Source organism: Meriones unguiculatus, chromosome 1 (genome assembly GCF_030254825.1).
Source record: "Meriones unguiculatus strain TT.TT164.6M chromosome 1, Bangor_MerUng_6.1, whole genome shotgun sequence".
In the NCBI taxonomy this organism is placed as follows: Eukaryota; Metazoa; Chordata; class Mammalia; order Rodentia; family Muridae; genus Meriones; species Meriones unguiculatus.
This window is the reverse complement of record NC_083349.1, coordinates 58,043,851-58,069,477: the sequence shown is the minus strand read 5'-3', so window position 1 is coordinate 58,069,477 and position 25,627 is coordinate 58,043,851. Positions and strand designations below refer to the sequence as shown.

At 45.7% G+C, this 25,627-nt stretch overlaps 1 protein-coding gene across 2 annotated transcripts in view; it reads right to left on the bottom strand.

Annotated features, from left to right (window-relative positions):
- Positions 1-25,627, bottom strand: part of Cnnm1 (cyclin and CBS domain divalent metal cation transport mediator 1) — a 54,406-nt gene that overhangs the window by 15,361 nt on the left and 13,418 nt on the right. Inside the window, exons 2-7 of one of the 2 annotated variants that reach the window (XM_021644649.2) lie at positions 15,767-15,910; positions 12,502-12,642; positions 11,012-11,181; positions 8,809-8,908; positions 8,212-8,259; positions 4,603-4,665 (exon numbers count right to left, since the gene is read on the bottom strand). In XM_021644649.2, the coding sequence (XP_021500324.1) occupies positions 4,603-4,665; positions 8,212-8,259; positions 8,809-8,908; positions 11,012-11,181; positions 12,502-12,642; positions 15,767-15,910 (666 nt within the window). The remainder of the gene's footprint in view (positions 1-4,602; positions 4,666-8,211; positions 8,260-8,808; positions 8,909-11,011; positions 11,182-12,501; positions 12,643-15,766; positions 15,911-25,627) is intronic. The other variant, XM_021644651.2, reaches the window with a different exon arrangement.

The following is a 25,627-nucleotide window of genomic DNA, read 5'->3' as shown; positions in this document are numbered from 1 at the left end:
AGCATCTGCCTCCCACAGCCTTATCTTAGGTTACATTTCTATAAGATATTTGGAAAAGATGACAGGGAAACGGAACCTATCTTATCTATTGGACTTTTCCCATCTGCAGAAGCATCTGCCCGCACCACATCCATTCCCTGCAGGGAACAGAGGCAACCGCTACATCCTAACTCCCCCCAAAGCTCCCATCATACATGCGCATCTAGGATAAGGAGGGAGCCCTGCTTTTACTCAGGGACTCGCATGTCAAACACAGTTAAATAGATTGCTGTTGTGCTGTAAGGAGAAACATTTTTTAAAAACAATTTTTTTAAGTAAACACACCATTGGATGTTTATTTATAAAATCCCCAAGATTTTCAACACCAAAAGATAAAACTGTCTTGTAAAAGGAATTTTTAAGAGGGGAGAGAAGAGAACCCTCATTTCGTGTCAAAGAAACCCCCAGCTCATGTGAACGTCGTGCAAGATGGATGTTTTCGCGTCCCAGAGCCTGACATTCCTCAATAGGTGGGATGCTGATGACTCGGCATTTTGGTAATTGTGCACATCCACTGCAGGCTTCAGAGCAAGGGAAATGGAAATGGAAATGCTTTTAATAAAAGAAGAGGAGAAATCAGTAACAGACGGGTGTCCCAGCAGCATGGCAAACTAGCTCAAGTTGTCTGATTCCCCTTGGCATTTCCTAAGAGCACAGAGGCACAGCGTGGGGGGATGAAGCAATGTGGGAAACCGTGAGTGCGGCGTGAGGAGGTCTGAGGGCGGCAGATCAAACAGTGGTAACACAACGCTGCTGGCCATGGGGATACCAACAAGAGCTGGGCCGAGTGGCCAGCAGGCCTCTGGCCTGCTTTTGGTCTTATGCCGTACTTTGTGGCTGGCTCTGGGGTGACTGGGTGGAAGGGGGCACCGTTTTCTACTTAGCAGTGCTCACTGCTCTGGAGGACTGTCCTCCGTGTTGCAGCCAGTGTGTGACCAGCTTAGAGTGACTGAGGTTGGGTGGAGAAATTTGGGGTGGGGGTGGGAGGTGGACAAAGGCATGGGAGAAGCCTTTACATACTAACTGATGGATAGAACCTCCTTCCATCTGTACTAACCTACAGGAGTCTTGAAGACTGTCACGCTGCTCTGCGGCTCTTGCATCACTTGAACCTTTATCTAGGGAGCCTTCACAACCCTACTCAGGGAACAAAACTCAAAACTCACAAGTGTCATGCTTGACTCCCCTTTGGAGCATGAAGATTTGGGGAACAGCAGGGCTCCGTGCCCGCCTGTCTACGTCTTTGGGATCATCAGAGAGGGATGAGGGGCGATGGCTTCCTTTGGTCATGGTTCCTGCCACAGGCCATCTGTGTTCCCCAAACTAGATGGGGGCGGGGTTTAACTGCATAGGCTTGTAAGAGTACAAACTAAGACTATTAAAATTCATCATTCGTGGTAGTTTTTAACATCAGACAACCAAATGCCAAGAGCCAGGCCTCCGTCAAGCCCCACATGAACTCTGCAAGTCAGCCCCAGTTACGATCCCACATGAACTTGCTCACGTTTCAAGGAGTCTTAATGGTTCCCAAATGTTTACTACACAAGAGCCAACCCCAAGGAATATTTCCACTTGCCACATTGTGCAAAGCTGAAAGATTATTTTTAGGGACTCTTTGTGTATTCTGGGAGAAAATGCCATCATCTTTGATCTCAAAGCACGTTATGAATAGGCAATTGAAGCCTTGGTTGTGGTGTCTCCTTCTCTGTGTTTCTGTGGATTTGGGAGGATTGCCATGGGAAAGTCAATATTATCTCCGTCAGGAGAAGAATGAAGGAATGAATTTGGTGAGAGGGAGTGATAACTGCAGAGGGGCCAATGAGAAGTTTCATTTTTAAACAAAAGCACCTGTAAAGTTAGCTAATTGCACGGCTCTCTGGAGATGGTCCACGGACCACTAAGCTCTCCTTACTTCAGAGTCACAGAAATGGCCTGTGGAAAATGATTTGCAATCACATGCTCAGTATTTTTGAAATATTTGGTACAAGGACTCTTGGACCCAGTCCAGTGTGCACCATACTCATTAGCACGGCTAATGCAAGCTCAAGGAAGCCCTCTAGGGGGTGCAAAATGCCTGCATGTAGAGATGTAGTAAGAGAAGGCAGGATCGAGGGACCCGGAGTCCTCATCCCTCTACCTACTTAAAACTACCTACATACAAAACTGACCAAATAACTTAACCTCTGTGAGTCTGTCTCCCTATAAGAATTTTTGCCCATTTCCCAAAGTGGCTGTGGGGAGTAAGATAAGATGATGATGCCTTTTAAAAGATTTTCTTCTTAACTTTTAAAATGGACTTTAATGTGTCTAAGCGTTTTGCCTGTGTGTATATGTGCACCACGTAGAAGGCCTAGGACCTGCCGAGGCCAGAAGAGGGCACTGGGTCCCCAGTGTCTACCACGTAGAAGGCCTAGGACCTGCCGAGGCCAGAAGAGGGCACTGGGTCCCCAGTGTCTACCACGGAGAAGGCCTAGGACCTGCCGAGGCCAGAAGAGGGCACTGGGTCCCCAGTGTCTACCACGGAGAAGGCCTAGGACCTGCCGAGGCCAGAAGAGGGCACTGGGTCCCCAGTGTCTACCACGTAGAAGGCCTAGGACCTGCCGAGGCCAGAAGAGGGCACTGGGTCCCCAGTGTCTACCACGGAGAAGGCCTAGGACCTGCCGAGGCCAGAAGAGGGCACTGGGTCCCCAGTGTCTAGAGTTACAGAGAACTGTGAGCTGCCACGTGGGTACTGGGAACTCAAACTGGGTCCTCTGTAAGGGCAACAAGTGCTCTTAACTTTTGACCTCTCTTTCCAGGACCCTGATTTCTTTTTAAACTCGGTATTTCTAGGGCTTATCTTTTTCCCCATGCAAGACAGACTAGGCTTAATGTGTGTATAAGAGACCAGCAGCAAGAACGGAGGGAAGGACAGAAGGAGAAGGCTGGCTACTTCTTGCTTTCTCTCGCTGCACCTATAACTGGTCCATCCTGCAGGGCTGGACCAAGACCTGGAAACGGACAGCCTTGTTCTCAACCTGTTTGTTACCGGTTTCCTGTTGGGTTGAATATCCACAGTCATGGAGAATGGGGAGAAGGCTGAAAGAACTCTCTGGGGCACACATCAGCCAGAGTAGGAGAAGCCTCTGCCTCTGGTGGGAGGAGAGCTACAAATCATGAGAGAGTCTGTTTATTCTCCTGCATTGGGTTACCAAAGTTTTTCATAACAAATATTGTGAACTACCACGATCCTTTACACTGGGAAATTGCAACTGGGAAATTGTCTGGCTAGTTGAGGGTTAATTAAAAAGAAAAATATATGGCTGCTTGGATTCTTCTGGTTTAAAAATCCTGTAAAAATATGCACCCCTTCCCTTTCTGCAGCTCATCCACAGTGCACTCTTAGCATACTCCAAGATTTGAGGGCCCACACTGTGGCCATTTCTGATTCTGCTGGCATGTGGGGCTAGACCACTTAGCTGGTGTGGGCATGAGACTGGCATCTCACATCAGCTGTTCTAGCCCGTAGCCATTGGGAAGGCATGGGCTCTCACAGAGCAGGAAAAGCGTTACTTCTTAGTGGAAAATTACCATCCACGGAGAGAGAGAAAACATTGGTGAAATCTGAGAAGGTGGTTAACTTGTCTTGAACAGATAAACATGGGAACCAGATGGTTTTTGATGGGAAAATGTGATGTTGGAGAGAAGTTAGAATAACTATGTTTGAAGCTATGAATATGGGGCTTGAGGTCTCAGGACATGGTCTCTCCAATGCAGAAGGTCAACTAAGCAGACCCAACGGGGTTTTGGATCACTTAGGATGTGGTGGGTTTGGGTAGGGAAACATAGATAAAGAAACCACAGGGAACTGGGCTTTTATAACGGCAGGAAAATTTATCTAATAAATTCCTGCTTTGGGCCTCGCTCCATGGTACCAAGAGAGCAACTTCTAAAGATAGAAACAACACAAACAGCTATTTAATTATTCAGATTTACTGTACTCAGCTCAGTCGTTGGGTTATTGAGTACTTTGTTAGGCTTTACTTGATTTAAAAAAAAATCGAATTTTATTTCATTAACACGAGGAGTTAAACCTAATGAAAAGCTGTTTGGGCATCTTCATGTATAGTAGTAGCCTTTTGTGTGGCCAGAACCAGAGGAAATGCAACTGTCACTTAGTGTATTACTAAGAGGAGGGGGATGGCTTAGTGTCTAATTACACAGAAGCAAAGGTGGAAGAAAAGAAGTGGTAGGAGGTAGGACGAACAATGTCCATCATTCCTTCTCCTTTTCTCCTGCTGTACTTCTTATCCCTTCACTCTGCAGAGTCAAGTTATATGGAAGTACTCACACTCTTTCTCACCTCAACCGCTATACCATGCATAGACACAGCTCTATCCTGACAGGAAAATTCCTAACCGACGCTATGCAAATGGGCATTATTTGAGAGATACACTATGCTTTAGTCATCGCTGGCGGCCTGCGGGTAGAGACCAGTTCTCATGCTGGACAGTGAAGGAGACCAGAAGCCTCCCGCTAACCCCACTGGATCTACAGAGACCTGAGATACTCATGCATGTTTACCTGGGGAGCCTGCCAGAGAGTCCCCTCTGCTGAAGGCGAAGGTACGAGACACAGAGACAGGCACTAAGGAGTCGGGGGCCAAGGATATGTGAGTAGCAAAAGGGAAGATAAACAGAAAAGAAAAGAGACAAAGAGCAAAATGGGTGAGACAGTCTGTTCCTGGTCCTTCACAATATCACATTTCTTGGCAAAAATGAAACCTTGCTTTGGAAAGCGCAGGAATGGCATGTTTATGGAGTCACTCTCGAGAGACAAAATAAAATGAACTTCACCGAAGGTCTCCTGAAAGGATATGCAGTAATCTCAGCGGGAATCACAGGTGCCAGTGACTAGCACAGCCAGTGCCCTCGGAGGGCGGGAGCAGAGAAGCAGTGTTGTCTCTGAGGTGCCCACCTTAAGCTTGCAAACCTGTTGGAGCCCAGCACTTTCCCCTGCCCTCTACTCTGTCATGTCACGTAGCCTGCTCAACTACAGGAGAGAGCCTGGGTAGGCCCTCAGAGGCCAGGAAGTGCATGTTCTTCGGAGGGCATCTGCTAGGAAGCTGAAGCCTGCCTGGGTTCCCAGGCACTGCTGTTTGTGGCCCGAGGCCTCTGGCAAAGGCAGGGCAGGATTCTAGTAGCTCAACTGTGAGTCAACTTTATGAATCAAATCACAGTTACTTTCTAGAAATCACAAGAGTTCCAAAGTACCTCTTTCTTTTCTTCTCTTTTCCCTCCCTCCCTTTTTCTCTTTTCCTAGAGTCAGAAATGGTACCGGCCATCATTCATGCCTTGGTGGAGCAGACTGCGCAGGACTCCAGTCCTTACTTTATGTTAATCCTGATGCACTGGTCTCTACATAGGACTCTGTCTGTCTTAGCTGATCATTCTCTGAGTCCCTTCCTAAGATCCAGATGAAACCAGTCTGTAGGATGAAGGCACACGAAGCAGGCAGCTTCTATGTCCTTATCTTCTGCACCACAGATTTGATATAAAATTACTATCCATGCAGGGGAACAGGAGGGGCTTTTATACCTAGGTGGTAACCATCAGTTCTGCCATAGGATGTTAATGAGTGTTTGAACTGGCCTCTGCTCAGAGACACACTGGAGCAAGAGACCCCAGTTTCCAGGAGTATCATCATTCTTCCTAAATTAAATGTCATCGTGCTAAGCAGAAGGAAGGTTCATTCCCTCTGCTGCATACCTCTGTGTGCTCCTGTTACACCTGAACTCGTGTGAGGACCCTCTAAAATCATGGGCTCCTGGAGGCCTTGATAATCAGAATCAAGGTAAAAAATAGAGTGAGAGCCGGGCACAGTGGCACATCTTTAATCCCAGGAGACAGAGGCAGGCAGATCTTTGTGGGTTTGGGTCTACATAGCGTGGTCTATGCCAGCCAGGCTTCATAGTGAGACGCTGTCTCCAAAGGGGAGTGGGATAGGATGGAATGTGGATTTCGCTCTCTGTGCCACACTCAGGAACGCCTAGGAGAGTTATCAAGTTCAATGCTGGGACACACATCACAGGTGTTCCCACAACTGAGTGACTGAGTGACCCAGCTGTAGCCTGCTGGGTCAAGACCCTACGAGAGTTCCCTGACCTGTGGTTTAGGCTTAAGCTCTACCTCCAGTACATGCTGGTGTTCTTGGCTAGTAAAGCATGGAGCTGGGTGCACATGAACCTCAACCTCAGCACCAGCTCAGGGAGCAACTCTGGGTGTGGGTGGCTCCCTCAGGAGGAGGGATGTGATGGTCAATGCTACTTGTCCTTCCTGACTATGAATAAAGGCTCAGAAGCATGGAAAGGAAAGAGAATTTAATACTTCCCTCTAGTTAGTTAACTTAAACACAAAGCATAATGTCTCGTGTATGGAAATGCCATAAGACCCATTACTTTGTGTGTTAACTAAAAAAAAAATAATGTATGAAGAAGAAAAGACCACTGTTGCAGGTTTACTCATTTTTCACTGGTAAATTTGAAGGATTTTTGATAGAGTCATAGGAAGTCAGATAGTATCTTCTTACTTGAGGTTGTTTTTATATTTATTTATTTGTGTGTATGTGTATGTGTATGTGTGGGTGGGTTTGCCACAGCATGTAGATGAAGGCCTCTTATCTCCTTTTCCAATGAGGGCTCCAGGGACCAAATTCACCAGAGTCAGCAGACTCAGCAGCAAGTGTCCTTTCCTGCTGAGCCACCTTGCTGGCCCTCTTTATAAGGAAAGTCCAATGAACTGGGGAGGGGAGGAGGAGGGCAAGACTTATGAAGCTTGTTTTTTATTTTTTTTAAGTTTTCGAGATAGGGCTTCTCTGTGTAGCCTTGGCTGTCCTGGACTTACTTTGTAGACCTGACTGGCCCAGAGACTGGCCCAGGGAATCACAGAGATTCCCTTGCCTCTGCCTCCCTGACTTTTTTTTTTTTTTTAAGAGTTAGAACAGAGTCAGAACTTCTAGGTCATATCTTGAAGTAAAATGACATGGTAAATTATTCTGTCGTTTCCATATAGCAATTGAATTCTGGAACACGGTGGATCTAAAATCTGTATTCATTATACTGTGTGAACTAGTCATGACACGGGAATGGTCCCATCTACGTTAAGTCATCAACTGGCCGGGTCATTTGGAACAAATCATTTCTTTACCTCTTATCACAATTTTAATTAATAATATTTATTTTCTATTTTGTGGGGCTGGGATTTGAACTCACGCCTTGCCTGTGCTAGACAACTGCTTGACCACTGCTCTATACGCTCAGCCCTTTTTTTCTCATTCCGAAGTGATATCTACCTTGCATATGAAGCTTCAAAGCCCTGTGATAAATTCCAATATAAAACACTATGTAAAATCCCTTTGATGATGGAAAGAGATGCCCCATTTGACACTGAAGTGGCCACTGCACTCCTTTAAACCAATGAGTCTAAAGGAAATCAAGAGAAAATTCTCTCTGGATCACATTTAGGTCCCAATAGAAACCATGCCATCTACACACAAACACACCAATTCTGCACAGAATTTAGCAAGAATGTACAGCGCAGAAGGGCAGATCAAGCCAGCCAGCCCTGTGCCAGCCCCTACCCCCAAGCAGCGTGCACAGCCAGCTGGCAGCCACCTCATCACCGACAGAGAGGTTGTAAGCAAGGAAAGAGCAGCTCAGCCACAGCTTGCACCAGCCTTGATTTACAACACTGAATGTCACAGCCACCCGCCCCACGCACTCCCCAGGACAAATGTCACAGACAAAAGCCATTGCATTTCAGGCAAAGGCCAGGGCTGAGTTACCACACCGCTGAGAAGGAAAGACTGTACCACCACTAGAGCACACGGATCAACTGCCTGCATTCCCCAGCAGGTGACAACTCACAGTGCTCATCCACGCACCTACCCTCCTCTACTTCCCTCGTGTGTGCGAACAGAGAAGCCACAGTGCGCTTTCCAGACACAGGAAACGTTAAGCCTCCATGCTCTGTGGGTACCTGGCAGGAGGCAGTATTCCTGGCAGAGCATTGTACAGAGGGTGCCAGCACTCGTGCTAACCCAGCCTATGTTCAAATAGCTTGGTTCAGGTTCCCAAAGTGGGCTGAGGCAGGACCATGACGGGGAAGATGAGGGAGGGGTTTGAGAGATACATACGAAAGACAGAGGATCCAGCCAGGCTTCCAACCTTCCGCACGTCATTATCTAAGGACAGAAGGAGGCAGTAGGGTTCAGAGGTAATTCAGAAAACATAACTTTTTACGGAAATCGCCATGTCTACTCCACCCCAGCACCAATTAACTCTGCAGAAATCAGGCAATCAAACAGGAGGGTAGGGAAGAGCAGTGAAAGGTGAAACAATGTGTCTTTTCATACCGAACGATACATTCTCCATCCTCAGTGTTTGCTACATGATTGCCTTTTCCCCTCCCAACTCAAGTTTCTTTTGCTTCTTTTTTAAAGCTAAACAAAATCTGAATGAAAAGTTATTTTTATGGGCATTTTGCACAGAAGGAAGCTAGAGCCAAGGAAGTTAAAGCGCTTAGCAGAGTCACGACTTAAGCCTAGGCTTTTCTTTTCCTTTCTTTCTTCCTTCCTTTTCTTCAGAGACAGGGTTTCTCTGTGTAGCTTTGGCTGTCCTGGACTGCCTTTGTAGACCAGGCTGGCCTCGAACTCACAGAGATCTGCCTGCCTCTGCCTCCCCGACTGCTGGGATCACAGGCGTGCACCACCATGCCCTGGGAACTGGAATACCTGAGCAGGCAGTGGTCATGATGGCTGGAACACCATAGTAGGTGAAGGCTCCATTCTCAAAGCGAAGGCCTTCCTTACCAACCTCCACTTCCACTTTACCCTGCAGAGAAAAGGAGTGTGAGGAGGTGCTGGGATGTGACGGCCCTTCCAGGTCTTACGTCTGCTCAGACCCTGACTTTTGCGTGCATGACCAGTGGACTCCCACAATCTCGGGGCAGTGTTAATTCCACCCAGATTTACATTACCGAAACAGAACCTCCCACTTTAGAAGCCCTTTGCAGTTAATTCACTGCTTCATCATCAGTCCTAAGGTAGCACTTGGGCATGACAACTAGCCAGGATTCCCTGACACATAGTAACGGCTTTTTCAGAACACACATCTGAAGCGCCGGCTCAGCCAGACCCTGCGTATGGCTTTCCTCACTTAGTCTCTCAGATGAGACCATTTCTGAGTCTGGCTGAGACAGAATCTAATCTTGTTGACAGTGATAGCTAATATTCAGGGTCAATGATAGCGATAACTAGCACGTGTGTGTGTGTGTGTGTGTGTGCGTGTGCACCTTGTGGAGTCTCACTGTCAGCCTTGCAGGGTTTCTCTGTGGAGGCCTGGCTGTCGTGAAACTCACTCTGTAGATCAGCCTGGCCTCAAACTCTGAGATCTGCCTTCCTCTGCCTCCCGAGTGCCGAGTGCCGGGATTAAAGGTGTGTGCCCCCATGGCTGGCACCTTTGACCTTTTCACACTAAACATTTGCAAATGGATGGATTGTGAATTCTTGACCAAAATGTCAACAGCTGTTGAAGCTAGGTAATAATTACATTCTTCTTCTTTCTATTTTTGGCTGATTTTCTATAATAAAATGTTTAAAATAAACAGCACCGCCTGGCATATATAACACTTTTATGTCCAGGTGACAGACGCACTGATTCAGGCTCACAGAGGTTAACTGGCTTAGTTAGGATTTGTCAGCAAATAGAAGCAATGGCATTTTAAAGGCAAACCCTTTCAAATTCCTGAGTCTACCTTCTATCTACCACATTTTATTCCCTTCAGCTTTTTATTTGACAACCTTTGGTTAAGCATAAGTTGAAGGCTTGCATGTGTCCTTGCATTATATAAACAATGTAACAGGATCGGTCTCTAACAGTGAAGAAGATGACCCCATTTTGGGGGGTAAAACAATCACTTTATTGAGGTTACTTGGAATGATATATAGGAGACAAATCGCAGTGTCCGGAAGGACAGGCTGAAGTGGACTGTCACAAACAAAGCCTAGTTCTAACTCAGTGTGATCTTGCCTGGGATATTAAAGCCATCACTGTTTTCAGGGTCTATAAAACTCTGCTGGGAAGAGACTGGGATGGAGCCAGTGACAGAGCTCATAGTGGGGGCCAGGACACGGCACAGCTGTGCTCCAGTGGAACCAGGCCTGGTGCTTCTAATTAATTAATTGCTAAGTAGCTCTGCCTGCCCCCAACCCAGTATGGAGATCAGACTGTCCTCCTCACCACTCTCCTCCTGCCGTTGCTTCTTGAGTGCTGGGATTACAGGCATGTGCCATCATGCCCAGCTGTGACATGTACTTAAGACAGACCTATTCAGGTACCCAGGGAAGGAAACTGTCGTTATGTAGGAAGGTAAGGTAAGGTAAGGTAAGGTAAGGTAAGGTAATGGCTGTCTTTCATTCAGCCATTGCCTTCCTCCCTGGTCCTCTGCAGAGGGAAATGTCTCCAGAAACCACAAAACATGAAGTGTGGTACAGAGAATAAATGTATTCCACGTGCTCTAGGAGGCAGAGCAAGGACCAGTGTGGAAGCCAGGGATGCTGAGCATCAGCCCAAGAGAAGAAAGGGTTTAACAAGAATCAGCTACATCCCAGGAGACAGTGGGGGATACTCAAGCAGACACCCAGAGATATCACAATTCCTCGGGGTCCTTTCAGTTCAGAAGCAGAACGTCGTTACTGAACATACACACTCTCGCTGTCCCCCAAACGTGCTTGATTAAAGGCCATCAAAGAAACTACAGCTCCCAGAATACCATTGTTCCACGTTCCCATGGCTTTCCTGTGGGTAATGCGGGGATGCCTACTCCACTGGCCTTGTTCTCTATGTGCCTTGCACTGAGAGAAGAGCAGCTTCAGACATTTCCCTTCACCCCGCTGGTGCCCTCCTCTTGCCCTTGGAAGTTCCCTTGACACTGACCTGTAAAAGCAGCACAAAATAGTCCACAGGGCGGCTGCGCTGGTAGAGGTAGTGTTCAGGGGCTTTCTTGTTCCTCTCATCAAACTTCAGCTCCTGGATCACGTTGGGGTGTTTCAGAAGCCGGAGCAGGATCTTCTCCGAAAGGTACGGAGACTTAAAGGGCTCCACTTCTAGAAGGCAGCGGGGGGGGGGGGAGGGGGAAGGTAGAGGGTGTGTGTGTGGACAACAGCCCTTCTGCGACTCCCCCATCCCAGCAGCGGAAGCTGCAGGAGGCAAGTGCAGCACCTGGGGTTTCATCTAGAGCAAGCCCCCTACCTAGGCTGCAGGTTCTACAAGCTCCTGGGATTGAGGAATTTTCATCCCCAGTGTGCATCCTGGGGCCTTCCCTTTGCCTGCTGGGGATGACTGTTGCTTCCTCGGCATCTCAGGAGAGACAGGTCGCCATTTGGGAAATGTCAAGTTTTGTCATGACTTTTCTCCCTGATTTTATTTAGAGTTGGACTGAGCTGGACAACTAAGTCATGGATACAACAAGGTCTTTAGTTTTACAGAAGGACACACAGATAATTGAGTCTGGCTTATTTGGGTAACATTCACCTGCTGGATGAAATGAAATCCCAAGTTATTAGAGACAGGTAATCACATAAATAGTAAGTTATCATTTATCATGCTTACCTGTTAATAGGTACTCTATATTGATACTTGCAGTACTATACTAAGCAGGTAGAGATGCTTTGCTTTGGGAAATGGATCCATGACTAAAAGAAAGTATACTCAGAACAAGATTACTTGTTGAAAGTGTTACTGTAAGGCGGCTTTGCTTTATAGTTGCCCACCTTCCAGCACCTGGAACAGTGCTGGCCAGCACACATTATGTCCTCAATAATTATGTATTGTGTTAGCTAAAAATGGAACTCGGTCTTGGATTGATCATTGTAGGTCAGCATATTAATTAGGGCTGAGTGAAGTCAGAGAGCTTGAAGGCAAATGCTATCCTCTTCACAAAAAGGAGCTTGATTCCTTTATCTGCTTTTCTTTCTAAAGGTACCAGGATCCCACCCCAGTTCTCTATTTTATGAACTAGTAGTTCACAGGCCTCTATGACTCCTGGAGGGGACCAAATCACAAGGGCTTGTTGTTTGGTACTTTAATGCCGTTCCCTCTGGGACAAAGCTCTGGGGTACTCCAGTCCCAGAAGGATGGAGGTGGTTAACCTCAGGCTCCAGATAGGAAGTGAGCAGAGGAAATGCAAATACCACAGTGATTTCCTTAGCCCCTTAGAAAGGAGAGAACTCACTTCCTACATCAGGGCAGGGAGCCTGGAACTACCATGTGACCTCACAAGAGGCCACCTTCTTCCTCAAACAGTGGCTTTCAGTGACAGTGGCTCACAGGACTGGAGATGGAGGATATTAAGATACATGTTACCTGGTGCCATGCTAGATTCCACTAGAAGTGCTAAGGTAGGGGGTAGGTGGGGCAGGTCCTACCTGTGGCCATGAAGCGGTGTGTGGCAAGCAGCAGTTGTGGTGAGATCTTTACTCTGATCTCTGAGTCTGAAAGCTTGAACAGAGAAAAGTCATGCCGCCTCCTCTCCCGGTGCGGGACCCTCTGCTTTTTCCGATTGTCAGCTATAGGGTCACAGGGGAAATATGACACTCAGAATCACTGTTGGTTTTTGGATGTTTACACAGATTCTGCAGTGCCAACCGTAGAAGGCATGACCAGCTCTCTCCCAGTAGGAGACGGCAGATAGCAGATGGGCCTGTGTTGTGCTTAGGCGGTAGATGAAAATCTGGCTGGGGGTTCTCAAGCTCAGAGTTCTAGGGCTGGTCCCCTTACCTGATAGCTGTGCAAACTATACATCTGTTGTAGGATATTTCGTCACATCAAGAACCCCAAGATTGTGAACTGGAAAAACCTGTTTCTTGTTGTGGTATGGCTCAGCCCTAGTACACACCTTTAATCCAAGAGCTTCTGTAAACAAGAGCTAAATAAAGTCAACTATAGGTCAAGAGGCAAGGCAAGCAACCAGGTGACAGGGAGTGAACTAAGTAAATACTGGAGGGAGGGACACTGAGTTGAAGGATTTTTAAGGCAGCATGGAGAAGGTGATTTTCACCAGTGAGTAGGAAGGTCAGCTGGGTGCTTTCTCTGCCTTTCTGAGATAGCAGGCTTTCACCCCAATATCTGGCTCCCGAGTCTTTATTGGTAAAATCGAACATTTGGGATTTTGTTTTTAAAACAACATGCATCATAGTTTCTGATTGTTTTAATCCATACAAGAGAGCTATTATATTTAATAGCTTTTCTACCTATGCAGTTATTGTGAGACTCCAACAAGCAACTATGCATGACAGTGTTTATACAAAGTCATACAAACATGAGCTGCTGGTATTTTTGAGTTTAGGGGGTTTGGTTTCTCCCTGTGCCCTCTTCCATCCCCTGGAGCTGGGTTCACCTTGTGTCTTTTCTGTGAATTTAAGCCACACTCTGAGTGGCACTTAAGGTATGCCACTTTCTTCCCACTCATAATTCTCCTGCTTCCCCTCAGACCTTCTGGAGAAATAATCATGAGAAATACAAGGGAAAATAAAGGAAAAGGAGTAAGAATGGGTATATAATTTCTAAAAAGGCAGATTCTCCAGATGAGGACTCAGGCAGAGCCTGGCATCTCAGAGCCTGTACACTGGTCATGTATCTATTCACTGAGAAACTTGCTTTCTCCTATTTACTTCTTACTTGCTTTTTAGAAGGAAAAATCTTCATAGTATACACATGTATAGTTACACATTTATATACATATATACAGGCATATGTGTATACACACACATATACATGTAATTTTTCAAGTGGGGGAAGTGTTTCTTTTGATCACTTCTCTTGCTTTCCCTGAGTGTTGAAAAAAGGTTTAAAGTGCTAACACGCCTCATCTGCACTGAGGGGAGGGGAAAGTGATGTGTCTTCTCTTCAAATGTGGCCTGGAAAACAACAGGGCTGCAGAGGCTTGTAGCACAAATGGACCTGACACACTAGAAACCAAAGGGATGTGTCCTTACAGCCAGAAACCAGGCCCCCAGGTCCCTATAATCAAGCTTCCTTGCCCCCCACCCTCTTCTTTTGGAGCTTGCTTCTTTCAGACCTTTGGATTTTTCTCCCATCTACACAGCTCTTGTGGGCTTGCCTTTGACACTGGGCCTTTGCAGGTACCTGGCTCCCATCTCAACACTACTTTTGCTCTGTTTGAGAAGATTAGAAGATTCCAACCCAGGTATCCAGAGTGTGTAAAAAGTCACAGTCATGTGAGAAGAAGCACGGTATTCTAGGCAACTCTGTTTTTTCATGGCTCTTAGGCATCTGTTTGGGACCCCCTGGCCCTCTCCTCTAGAAAGAGGTGCACCTAGAAAATGAGCATCAAGTAGAGATTTAGGACCCATTTTCTCTGCTCTCACTAGTGAGAGGCTGTCTGATTTATTTGACGTATTTGCTTATGTGTCTGTCAGCATGTCATTAGCCTTTCCGTGTAGTGATATTCCTATAATCTCTCCCTTTATTACTCTGATTTTAACAGTGGGGATTTGAAGCATTAGTGTTATTTAAACCAATACCCCAGTAGCCTTCCACCAGCCACTAACACTTTAGAGTAGTCTTTCCATTTAGAGATAACTGGGAATTTCAGAGCAAGGATGGTGGGCAGAAAAGGGAGCCTGGAATGAGAGAGGTCCTTTCTGAGCTCCGTCTTATTTGCAAATGCTCAGTACAGCATTACCAGGTCCCCGAAGGGAGGGTGCTATGACATTCAGCTCGTTTTCAGTAAGGGCTGGCCCATGTTTTAGATGTGATCTCTTCTTGGCCCAAAGGTATCACTGCCATATGGTATCAAAGCTGTCTTCTGGGAGGAAGCAGCTTCTGGAAGATTGTTCTGGCAAACTGAGGGTGCTCATCTCAAATGAGCTACCCCTGGGAAGGGAAGGGGATGGCTATCTAGGAGATGAAACTCTGAGGAGGAAACATTTCCTGGCCAGGGACTCCTGTGGATTTAGATAACATTCTGATTCCGTAGACAAAGCAAGCCTGTGTATTGCTGGCAAGCACAGCTTTGATAAAGCTCCTGGGCCAAAAGCTTTCACTGTCTGCAAAGAGGAGTGCATGTTGTTCTTGAGGGTTGTGGGGAGAGGAAGAGCCCAGGGAGAAGCAGGAACAGGAGCCACATGGGGATTTGATCCAGGACCCAGGAAAGAGAAAGGGCAATTTGGTTGGGCTGCTAAAAGGCAGGAGGGACAAGAACAGTATCCAAGAAGGGGCATTGAAGTTTTTGGCTTGGGCAAGGGGCAATGCCACGACAGTGTTCATTGCTCACTGGTGGTTGGGTGTGAGAGGAGTTCAAGGAGGATCTGGGCTGTGCCTCTAGGGAGACAAAGAACCAACATGGGAACAATGCAGGGACACACCAAAAAAGAAGCAGAGAGGCTCCTGGGCCTCCTCTTGGGCACACTGTATTTTCCTTAGTCCATTTGAAGGCCAGGCTACCTTTTCCCAGTTCTGATTGTGTTCTGGAAAGTTCCCTTCTGCTAACACATCACCAGCATGTTCCCAGTGACTCAGGATGATTTGACCAGGGTATCCTGCCTGGGTGGGGGCGAATGACACACAGCAGTGCACAGACTTGCCTTGACACCCCTTCATGTTGTCAATCAAACAGATGCCTTCCTGGGAGTCTCACAGGAGAGTCGGACGACCCTGAGACACACTTACTGTAGAGGTCGGTCTCATCCAGGATCTCTGACTTGATAATCTCTTCTATGATGTCCTCCAGTGTGACAATGCCCATCACCTCGTAGAAAGGGTCTCCTTCACCCTCATTGTTCACTCTCTGCACAATAGCCAGGTGAGATTTTCCTGGAGAGCAAAGGAAGCCACAGTTAAGCATCTGGATCATTTCCAGAGAATTCTGTTCGTAAAAACAAAACAAAACAAAACAAAACAACAAAACAAAACAGGATACAGAGTTTCTGTCTGACCAAAATCAGGATTGTCTGAATGAAAATAGGAAATTTGTGTGTAAGCTCTTACTAATGGAAGCCTGATACTCACAAGAAATGCATTCCTGTGTTGCTCAGTGTTAGGGGTAGGTTCTCAGACCTGAGCTATTAGGCAGTTTCACTGTGTGAGTGTTACAGTGTATATGCGTGCTGGTTAGTTTTCTGTCAGTCTGACACAAATTAGAGTCACCAGAGAGGAGAGAGCCCCCCCCCCCCCATTTTTTTCAAAGACATGGTTTCTCTGTGTAGCTTTGGCTGTCCTGGACTTACTTTTGTAGATCAGGCTGGCCTTGAACTCCCAGAGATCTACCTGCTTCTGCCTCCTGAGCGCTGGGATCACAGGTGTGTGCCACCGTGCCCAGTTTAGAGGAGGAAGCCTTAACTGAGAAAATGTCTCTCTATACGGTAGCACTGTAGACAAGCCTGTAGGACGTTTTCTTAATTAGTGATTGTGGTTGGTGCTGTCTCTGGGCTGATGGCCTTGGGTTCTGTAAGAAAGTAGGTTGAGCAAACCATGGGAAGCAACCCAGTAAGCAGCACCCCTCCATGGCCTTTGCATCAGCTCCTGCTTCCAGGTGCCTGTCCTGTTTGAGTTCCTGCCTGGCTTCCCACAATGGAATGTGATATGTGAGCCAAATAAACCCTTTCCTCTCCAGCTTGGTCATGGTGTTTCGTCATAGCAATAGAAACCCTAACTAAGACAGCAATTATGCCAACTAAGATGGTTCTGACATCACTAGGTGACCATTTTATGAGAAGACCATTCTACACAGTCTGTTGTTGGTCATAGCATATCCACGTGACACTCGATTATGTTTTGTAACTCTAGTTTGCATATAGGCTGGACACATTTATAGAGTACAATGTGACATTTGAAAACATTTGCACAATATACAATGGTCAGGTCAAGGGAACAGGCAGGTGTGCCACCTCAGCCTTGGTAGTGTCTTGAATCAGGCCCGTGGGTACTACCTGCGTGAAGTACATGCTTAACCCTGCCCTGTGGTCTGAGCCATTAGAAGCAGCACCAGCTACCACAGCTCAGCACCTGCTCCCCACACTCTCTCCATCCTTCCTCACCCCACCCGCTTCTCCTTGCTTCTGAAAACCTTCCGTATCTATGTTTCTTTTTAGGGAAGCTATCCAACATATACATACTCGGTAACATCTTTTTTTTTTCTTTGAACTTTTCACACATTAACAAGCATGTTTTAGCTGAAGGAGACTCAATAACCTAATGGAAAGAGCAAGACTGGAGAAGAGTTAGATCAGAAGCCAGTTTCCCTGCTTTAGTCATACCAGTTAATGCCTCTGGGCAAATTATTTAGCCTCGGCGCTCAGGTGAGAGTTGCTATCTCTCACGTGGAATCAGGAACTAGAAAAGTGTGGTGATTCAAAAACAAGGCCGCCGAATTCCTGGAACTGCCTCCAGGGAGGGGTGTGGCCAGGGTCTGCACCAGACCCTGGGTGGGCTTGTGACCACTTGAACCAGTCCAGCTTAGGAGATGTCTGTCCTGATACTCCCGAGCCTGGGTGATGAAAGGCCATACCCTCTGCTGTAGAACCCTGGGAGAAGTCTACCAACTACCCCGAGGCCACTCGAAAATGGCTGCTATGGTCTCAGCTGACCCAGCCTTTCTCGTCTTCTCTAGTGGTGGCCTGAATACTGTAAAGCAGAGAAAAGTCATCCTGTTGTACCTTCCTTAGGGCCTGGTTCATAGAGGCCATTAGTGTAATAAAAGGGGGATTGTTTTTCTCTCTCTGTTTTGGGGGTGACTTGTTAGCAGTAATATAACTAGAATCACGGGTGCCCGTGAACTGGCCAAGCAGCTGGTGGATAGGTAGACAGGTTTTGTAAACTGTAATGCAGCACAGGCAGATGTGATGGTCACCTTGATTATCAGCTTGGTTGGACTGAGGTCTCTAGGAGGCCATTAAAGCACACTTCTGGGTGTATCTATGAGGCATTTCCAGGAAGGATTAACAGAAGGAAGATCCACTCCGGGTGCCTGTGGCACCATTAACGTGCTTCAGCCCAGACGGGATGTAAGAGACAAAAGGAGAAAGCTTGTATCCACAATCATTCTCTCTCTGCTTCCTGGCTGCCATGATGTGAGCTGCTCCCCACGGGACAGGATGAAGCCAGAACCAAAGAAATCCTTGTTTAAGGTGTTTCCAGCAGAGACTTGTCCCAGAGATGAACATTCTGACTAACATTGCGGATGTTCTGTTTTTAGTGCCCAACAACTTAACAACTGCTAACATTTATCGAGCTCCTACTGTATGCCAGACACTATTTGGAACTCCTGACACATGTCGGGTAATTTAATCCTCTAAAGAGCCCTGGCGGTGAGTAGCCACATTACAGTTAGGGATGAGCCTGAAAGTGGCAGAGCTGGACCGAAGCTGAGTAACTGAATTCAGCCCTAACCTGAGGCCTTCTCTTCCTTTCCCTTCCCCTCTTTTCTCCTAGAAATTCAACCTAAGAACACCTCCCCCCGAAAAAAACCCTCAAAAACCAAACCAAAACAAACAACAAAATTCCAAAGTGTTTTATTTTGCGTCAAGGTCTCCCAAGGTTACCCAGGCTGGCCTTGAACTTGTGATGTTCCTGTTTTCTGAGAAGCTGGGGTTATGAACCTTTGCCATTAGGCCTGGCTGAAGTATTTTCTAATAGCCCTCCTTCAGGTCCATCTGTTTTCTTTTATAATATAGACTTATATATAATATAATATTTCCTGGTCCTATTTCCAAAATGCAAAGCCGAGTGGTTCTTCCTTCCTGGCTGTAAGACATTTATAAGGAGAAATAACTGACTCAGATGAGTTAGTTTAAAAAAAAAAAAAAAGCCCCACCCAAAGCCGCTTTTGCTTGTTTATTGTTAAAGGTATCATTCATGAATAGAGAAGGGCAGTCAGTTTTCCGAAGTAGGATTAGCTACCATTTAATTTTCCTGTAGCTGTCTAAGACACCTGACAAAAACAGCTTCAGGGAGAGAGGCCTCATTTCGGCTCACAGTTTGAGGTTCCAGCCCACCAAGGCGAGGGTCATAACAGAACAACTTTGAGGACCGCTGTATCCTTGGCCAAGAAGCAGAGAAAGATGACCGCCTGAGTTCAGCTCACTCTTCCCAGTCTGGGGAATGGTGCTGCCCATAGGCGAGTCTTCCGACTCCCATCAACCCAATGAAGATAAGCCCTCACAGGTAGCCTACAGGCCCATCTCCCAGGTGATTCCAGATTTCTTCAGGGTGGCAGTTGGGATTAACCATCACAGCTATCAAAATTTAAAGATACAGATACTCCTTGGGATTTTTAAATGGAAGTGAAATTTGAAAGACAGTATTTTTTTTTTTTTTAATATCCTCTGAATGGTCTCTAAAATTTCCCCTCCTTCTACCTAAATTTTGATCTACTTCTACACTTCTAGCCATGCCATGGTCATGGTCAAGAACTTTCCATGTAATGGTTAGTATTGACTGTCACCTTGACAGGGTCTAGAATCACCCGAAACACAAGCATAAACCTCTGGATGTGCTGGTGAGAGATTGTCTAGGTCCATATAGATAGGTGCATAGTGGTGACCAGTGACAGCGACAGGGAGCCAGGCACCAGTGTTTGGCACTTTCTGCTTCCCAACTAAGGATCCAAGGTGGCTAGCTGCACTCAACTACTTCGGCCATGACTTCTCGTGGTGGACATATATATAACCTGGAACTTCGAGCCGGAGGAAACTCGGTCCTTCTGTAAGTTGTAGCAACAGGAAAAGGAACAAATATAGGTAACTAACTAACTACAGGTAACTAGCTAACTAACACAGTGCTTACAGAGTCAAGTCCAAACTCAGTTTGTTTGGTAGCACCAAGACTGTACCCTGTAGCCCTTCCTCTGCCCATGCAGCCAGCAGTCTGTCCTCTGGGCATTCTAGATAAACTCCACTTCCTAAGTTTCTAATAGCTCACAGTGTGGCCTTTCCCTACCCCCTCTCTGGTGGCCCTTCAGGCTACAGCTTCAGGAGAAGCCCTCCCAGCCTGACCCCGTTCTGAATCAGAACCGATCTCCTGCTACCTTGGGTTCTAAAGCCTTTGGTGCCATTGCAGCTTTCTGCTTTTTGTAACTGGTGACTCATGTGTCCTACACTAGTGGAACTGTGAGCTCCTTCCGGACGAAGGGTCACATCTTTAAACAGGTTCTTTCACCTACCCAGCAGCTGGTAAGTATCTGAGAAACTGATGCTGGAGACCAAATTAAACTATATAGCTGGTATGACAGATGTTACCAAAACCTTTAATTTTTGATAGTATACTATAGGTTTAAATTAATATTTTAACCCTCCCTCGGTGCTCTAGAAAGTCATCCTGGGAACCCGTGAAACAACTGTATCCTCCCCAATTGGACGGAAGAATTTTGTAGCTTAAATTAGATTATGCTAATTGTTAGAATGTATACAACTTATGATTAAAAATTTTTTTTCCAACACATTTTTCTTAAACTTATGGCACCTGTTCTCACTTTTCTGCTAACATGTACCAGCAGATGACAAAACAGATGATTAACATCATGGAAAATCTAGGGAAACCAGTTTCTTAAAATTGTTTGCTGTAACTGAATGTCTTCTGTGCTATGGAGCACAGAATGCATACATCACAGCCACACTTTCCATAGTTAATGTGGTTGGTGCATATGCTAGAACCAAATACTCGAAGAAAGTTAATTGTTTTAAAGTAACCACTACATTGTGGACACTAAAAGCTGTCCTCCCATCTCTACACACAAGGCACAGGACTCATGCACAAGAAGGTAGCACACCTACCCCAACAAAGATATATTAAAAAGAAAAAAAGGTTCTGTGCCTTATAAGGTCAATTTGAGTATCACAAGGGAATTTTAAGGTTTACTTATGTGCTAATCGAGATACCGAGACCCAGTACCTATGCAGTCCATTTAGAAACACGGAGATCCCTTTTTACAAGCAGCCTCGGAGATACCCTTCAGGGTGTGGATATGATCGTGGTATGTAATGTGTATATGTGAAAAGTTACAACGAAGCCCATCATTTTGTACAGTTAATATGCACTAATAAAAGGTAAGAATTTCCCTTCACAGCAGTAGAAATTGACAGACAAACAAAGGAAGCAGCCTTTCTTAGGGACAGACTGGGATCAGAAACACGGAATGGCAATCCTAAAGCCCCATCTGACCTAACACAACAGGGAGACAACCAGTTGTTTCCATGGCAAACACACCTACGCTCCTTCCTTCTCTTACAAAAGTTGGCCTTTCAGGACCCTATCCCAGCATTCCCTTTTTTTCCTAGGCCCTGGGAAGGAGTGTGGTAGCTGGTCTCATGTGAAGCCAATCTGTAGATATGCAAAAGTTACTCACCCCCTTTTTTCCTGCCATAGTACTCTGTGAATACGTCTCATTTACAGTCAGGACAATGGTTATTATTATTATTATTTATTACAGAAGCCACTGTTTACCATATTCACTCTCTAGGTGCCAAGCATGAGACATACATCTTTTTACAATGGCCTGTCTCTAGATTATATGAAGAAATACTACATCTCATGAAAAGACAACTCAGTTTCAAAAGAGACAAATGGCTTGAATAGGTGCTTCTCTAAGGAAGATATATATTGATCAATAAGCATGTGAAAAATGCTGAACACACATAATCATTAGGGAAATTCAAATAAAATGGAATGGACTATCACTATGTATCTCCTAGGATGGATATAAGGAAAAAAAAATCACAAGTGTTGGAGAAGCTATGGAAAACGGCTCCTCTATCACTGCTGTAGTGCTCTGGAAGTTCTTCAAAATAGTAAAGATAAGTTATCACCTGGCCCAGCAACTCCACCCCTGTATAGAGGAAATGTATGGCCAACATTGTTAATGAAAGCCTAAAAGTATCAACAACCCATTTCCCAACAAATAAAATGTGGTAAGTCTATACAATGGACTATTGTCTGGCCATGAAAAGGAATAAAGTAATGCAGATGAGCCTGGAAGACACGGCAAGTCTAAGAAGCCAGGCACACATGGCTACCTGCTGTATGATTCCATTCATGAGAGATTTCCAAAGTAGGCAAATGTACAGAGGAAGAAGATAGATTAGTGGCTGCTGGAAATGATGGAAAGAAGAAAATGGGTTGCTACTGGGCTCAGGAATTTTTCTGGAATTGGATGGCAGTGATGTTTGCACAGTTCTGTGAGTACACTAAAAACACAAATTACACATTTAAAAGAGTGAATTTTATGACATGTGAATTATGTCTTTATGAAAATTTATTTTGAATAAAGCCAGTGGAATAAAAAGCTCCAATAACTCATGGCTCAAAGAACAGGAAGCTAGTAAGCTTCAAAGCTACAAACCACATGAAGGTGGGAGGCAGAAACAGCTTCTTAAGAGAAATGTGTTGAAAGGAAAGAGCAGCAGTGGTTTGGAGCTGGAGAATTGTGCCAGTGAGTGCGGTCGGCAGCACCTTGTCACATTGTGTTCTAGGATGTGGTGACTAAAAGTGGACACACGTAAGGCCACAGGAGACTGGAGGCACTACCACTACCAATAGCTACTCAGCAGGGGTGGGGCCTTCAGGAGCCCCTCTCCTCAAGGTTGCAATGTTAAACAGGAAACGTAAATTTTGTTTCTATTCCTCCATATTCATTTATGTTCCCTGCTATGTTACTCTGTTGACGGAACTCCTTTGTGTTCTGCTTCCCCATGAGATTCCATGAATTTAGACTGACCCGCTGAGCCACCCCTCTACTGACTAGGGACTATCAAATGTCTTCATATCACAAGCCCATTCCTTTCCATTTGTCCCCAACTTTGTAGAGAAGTGGGGCATCTGTCAGACAGTTTAACTTAATGATGATTACAATTATATAGAGCTTTCCAGTTTGTCAGGAGGCTCTCTAGATGGTACAGAAGAGCTTGGAATGGGTGAGATATTATTGGGAACTACACAAGTTTCCCAAGGAGCAAGAAATAATTTTATAGGCCCCAGTTTGCTTTGGAACCCACTGAAACATATGTGTCCTATGTATATTCTTTAACAAGTTAACTCCCCTTTCAACTTTCATTAAATAGTCCCTTCTCACGTGGTGGCCATATTCCTGGGGCAGGCAGTGTTCTTTTAGAATCGTGACTGCTAATAAGACAACACATGCACAAAAGCAAAGGCAGGCCGAGCTACAGCTGTGATGGAGCAGCTTGAGCTGAGTGTACCGCTCTTTGCCATGTTCAAAGCAAAGCGCCTGGCACAATTACCCCTTCCAGTTCTAAAAATAGCCCATGTAACAGTCTTTAAGTCAGCTAAGTCCACGGGCTTATGGTACATCAGAGGCAGGAGGTAATTCTTCACACAGAGAGCGCTCCAATGCCAGTTACTACATTTGGGGCATTTTTTCACATGTCCCTTGAGCATACAACCATGACATGGATGGAAAACCTCTAGGCCGAGTTGAAAGGTAAGGAAGCATAAAGGTTTTATGCTAATGCATGCCTCTCCCTTCCCCCTGCTCTGTGTGTGTGTACACGCGTGCGCATCTGTATATATGCATGCTTATGGAGGCCAGAGGTCAATACTGAGCATCTTCCTCTGTTCTTGTCCACCTTATTCTTTTAAGACAAGGTCTCTCACTGAGCTTGTCATCAATTTAGTAAGACTGTCTGGTCAGTGAGCCTCAGGAATCCTCTTGTTTCTGCCACAGGTACACACAGCTTTTCATTTGGGTGATGGAGATAAAAATTCAGGCCTTTCTGTTTAGTGGCAGGAACTTCCCTGACAGAGCCATCTCCGTAGCCCTGCCAATCCAATCCAATCTAATCCAATCTGACCTATTCTAATCTCCACCCTCTTCTTCTCCCCCTTCACTCCTTCTCCTCCTCCTCCTTTTTTTGTTTGTTTGTTTGTTTGTGAGGCAGGGTCTCACTAGGTAGCCCTGGCCTGGCATTCACCCTCTAGACCACACTGGTCTCAAATTCACAGAGACCTGCCTGCCTCTCCAATGGACTTTCTTCAAACAAAGTCTGTATTTGTCTCTGAGTTATAAAAACTATGTTTTACTCTGGGCTCACTGGTATCCTACTTCTAAAGTGGTAACCATACATTCCCTGGGGTCTGATTTGAACCTGGTATCTAGACACTGCAGAAGCCTACCCCTATCCTATGGCTCGCTCAGTAGCCTTGTTTATTCTTGAGTTTTAGAAGCTCCGAGCTCCTTTATCCAGAGATTTGTTTCTCGAAAGCCTCCTTCCTCTCATTTACAGCCTCTAGATCCAATGTTGCACAACCCTTATCCTAAGGACATGAAGTAGACCACAGTCACCTACAGTTGACTGTAGCTTGGAGCACAGCAACAGGGCGGTTCTGTTGAAGCTTTAATGAATTTGAAGGAGCTTAACCCACACTTCTCTAGGATTAGGTGGGATTTATGGTGGCCTATCTTCTTTTTATTAACTAGTACCACAGCTAAGATCTGTTTGCTCCCAGTGCTTTGAACTCTTTCACCTAATTCAATGGCTTTCACTTTTGGCTCTGTGTTAGAATTACTCCAGAAGCATTAAAACACATTCTACACATGGGATCCCACACCCAGCTTTCCTAGCTTCAGTGCTGCTCACCTTCAAAAGAGTGGTTTGGGGTAGTCATGGCGTCAATGCTCAGAATATCTCCCCAGGTGATTCTATGCTTGCAAAGTTGAAAACTATAATTTTTCTTTATAGAAACCATGTTCAGAGTTTGGTTTCTGGACCGGCAGTACCAGTGTCACTGAACCAGGGAAATAAGTTATCAGGGGCTACCCCAGACCCCTTGAGCCAGAATCTCTGGGGGCTCATTGCAGTGATCCGTGGCTCAATAGGCTTTTAGGTTATTTTAATACAGGCTAAAACACCAATTTAGGGGAAAGATTTCTGTCACCATAGCTATTGTGTGACACCTGTGAAGAAGGGAGGAAAATGCCAAGATGCTGAGCAAAGCCTAGGCCCTTTCAGTGCATCTAATTTAAGATGCCAACTCATCACAGGAAAGAGAAGAACTTTCTGAATTTACAAAGAATGGTTGTAGCCACAAGCTAGGTAAGACATTCTTTCACATGACACAGGATAGTTATGATACTTCTGGTGAATGTTAAAGCTGGGTTTAGGAAGCATCTTCTGTGGCCTTTGTACCAATCACCTCTGAGACAGGCCTGAGGTGTTCCACTAGTAGGCTCTTGACATGTCTGAGGTTAATTAAATTCCCCTCCACTGTAAGTCAGCTAGTCTTCTTTGTTGCTCCAGAACTCAATTTGTGCTCCTAATGCTGGGTATTGGTAATTCTTTGTATAAGTTTCTACCATCACCTGGCATCGCAAGGCAGATCTCTTTGATGGTTTAACTGCATATTAAGGCAGAATACTTCAAGACCGGTTATCAACTGGGGGTGGTTTTGCATTTTCCCTATCCCTGCATAACATCTGGAAATTCCTGGAGACAAGTTGGTTTTTACAACTTGGGGTTCATACTTAGTGAGCAGAAGCCAAGGATGAGGTCAAGTGTCCTACAGTGCACAAGACAGCTTCTG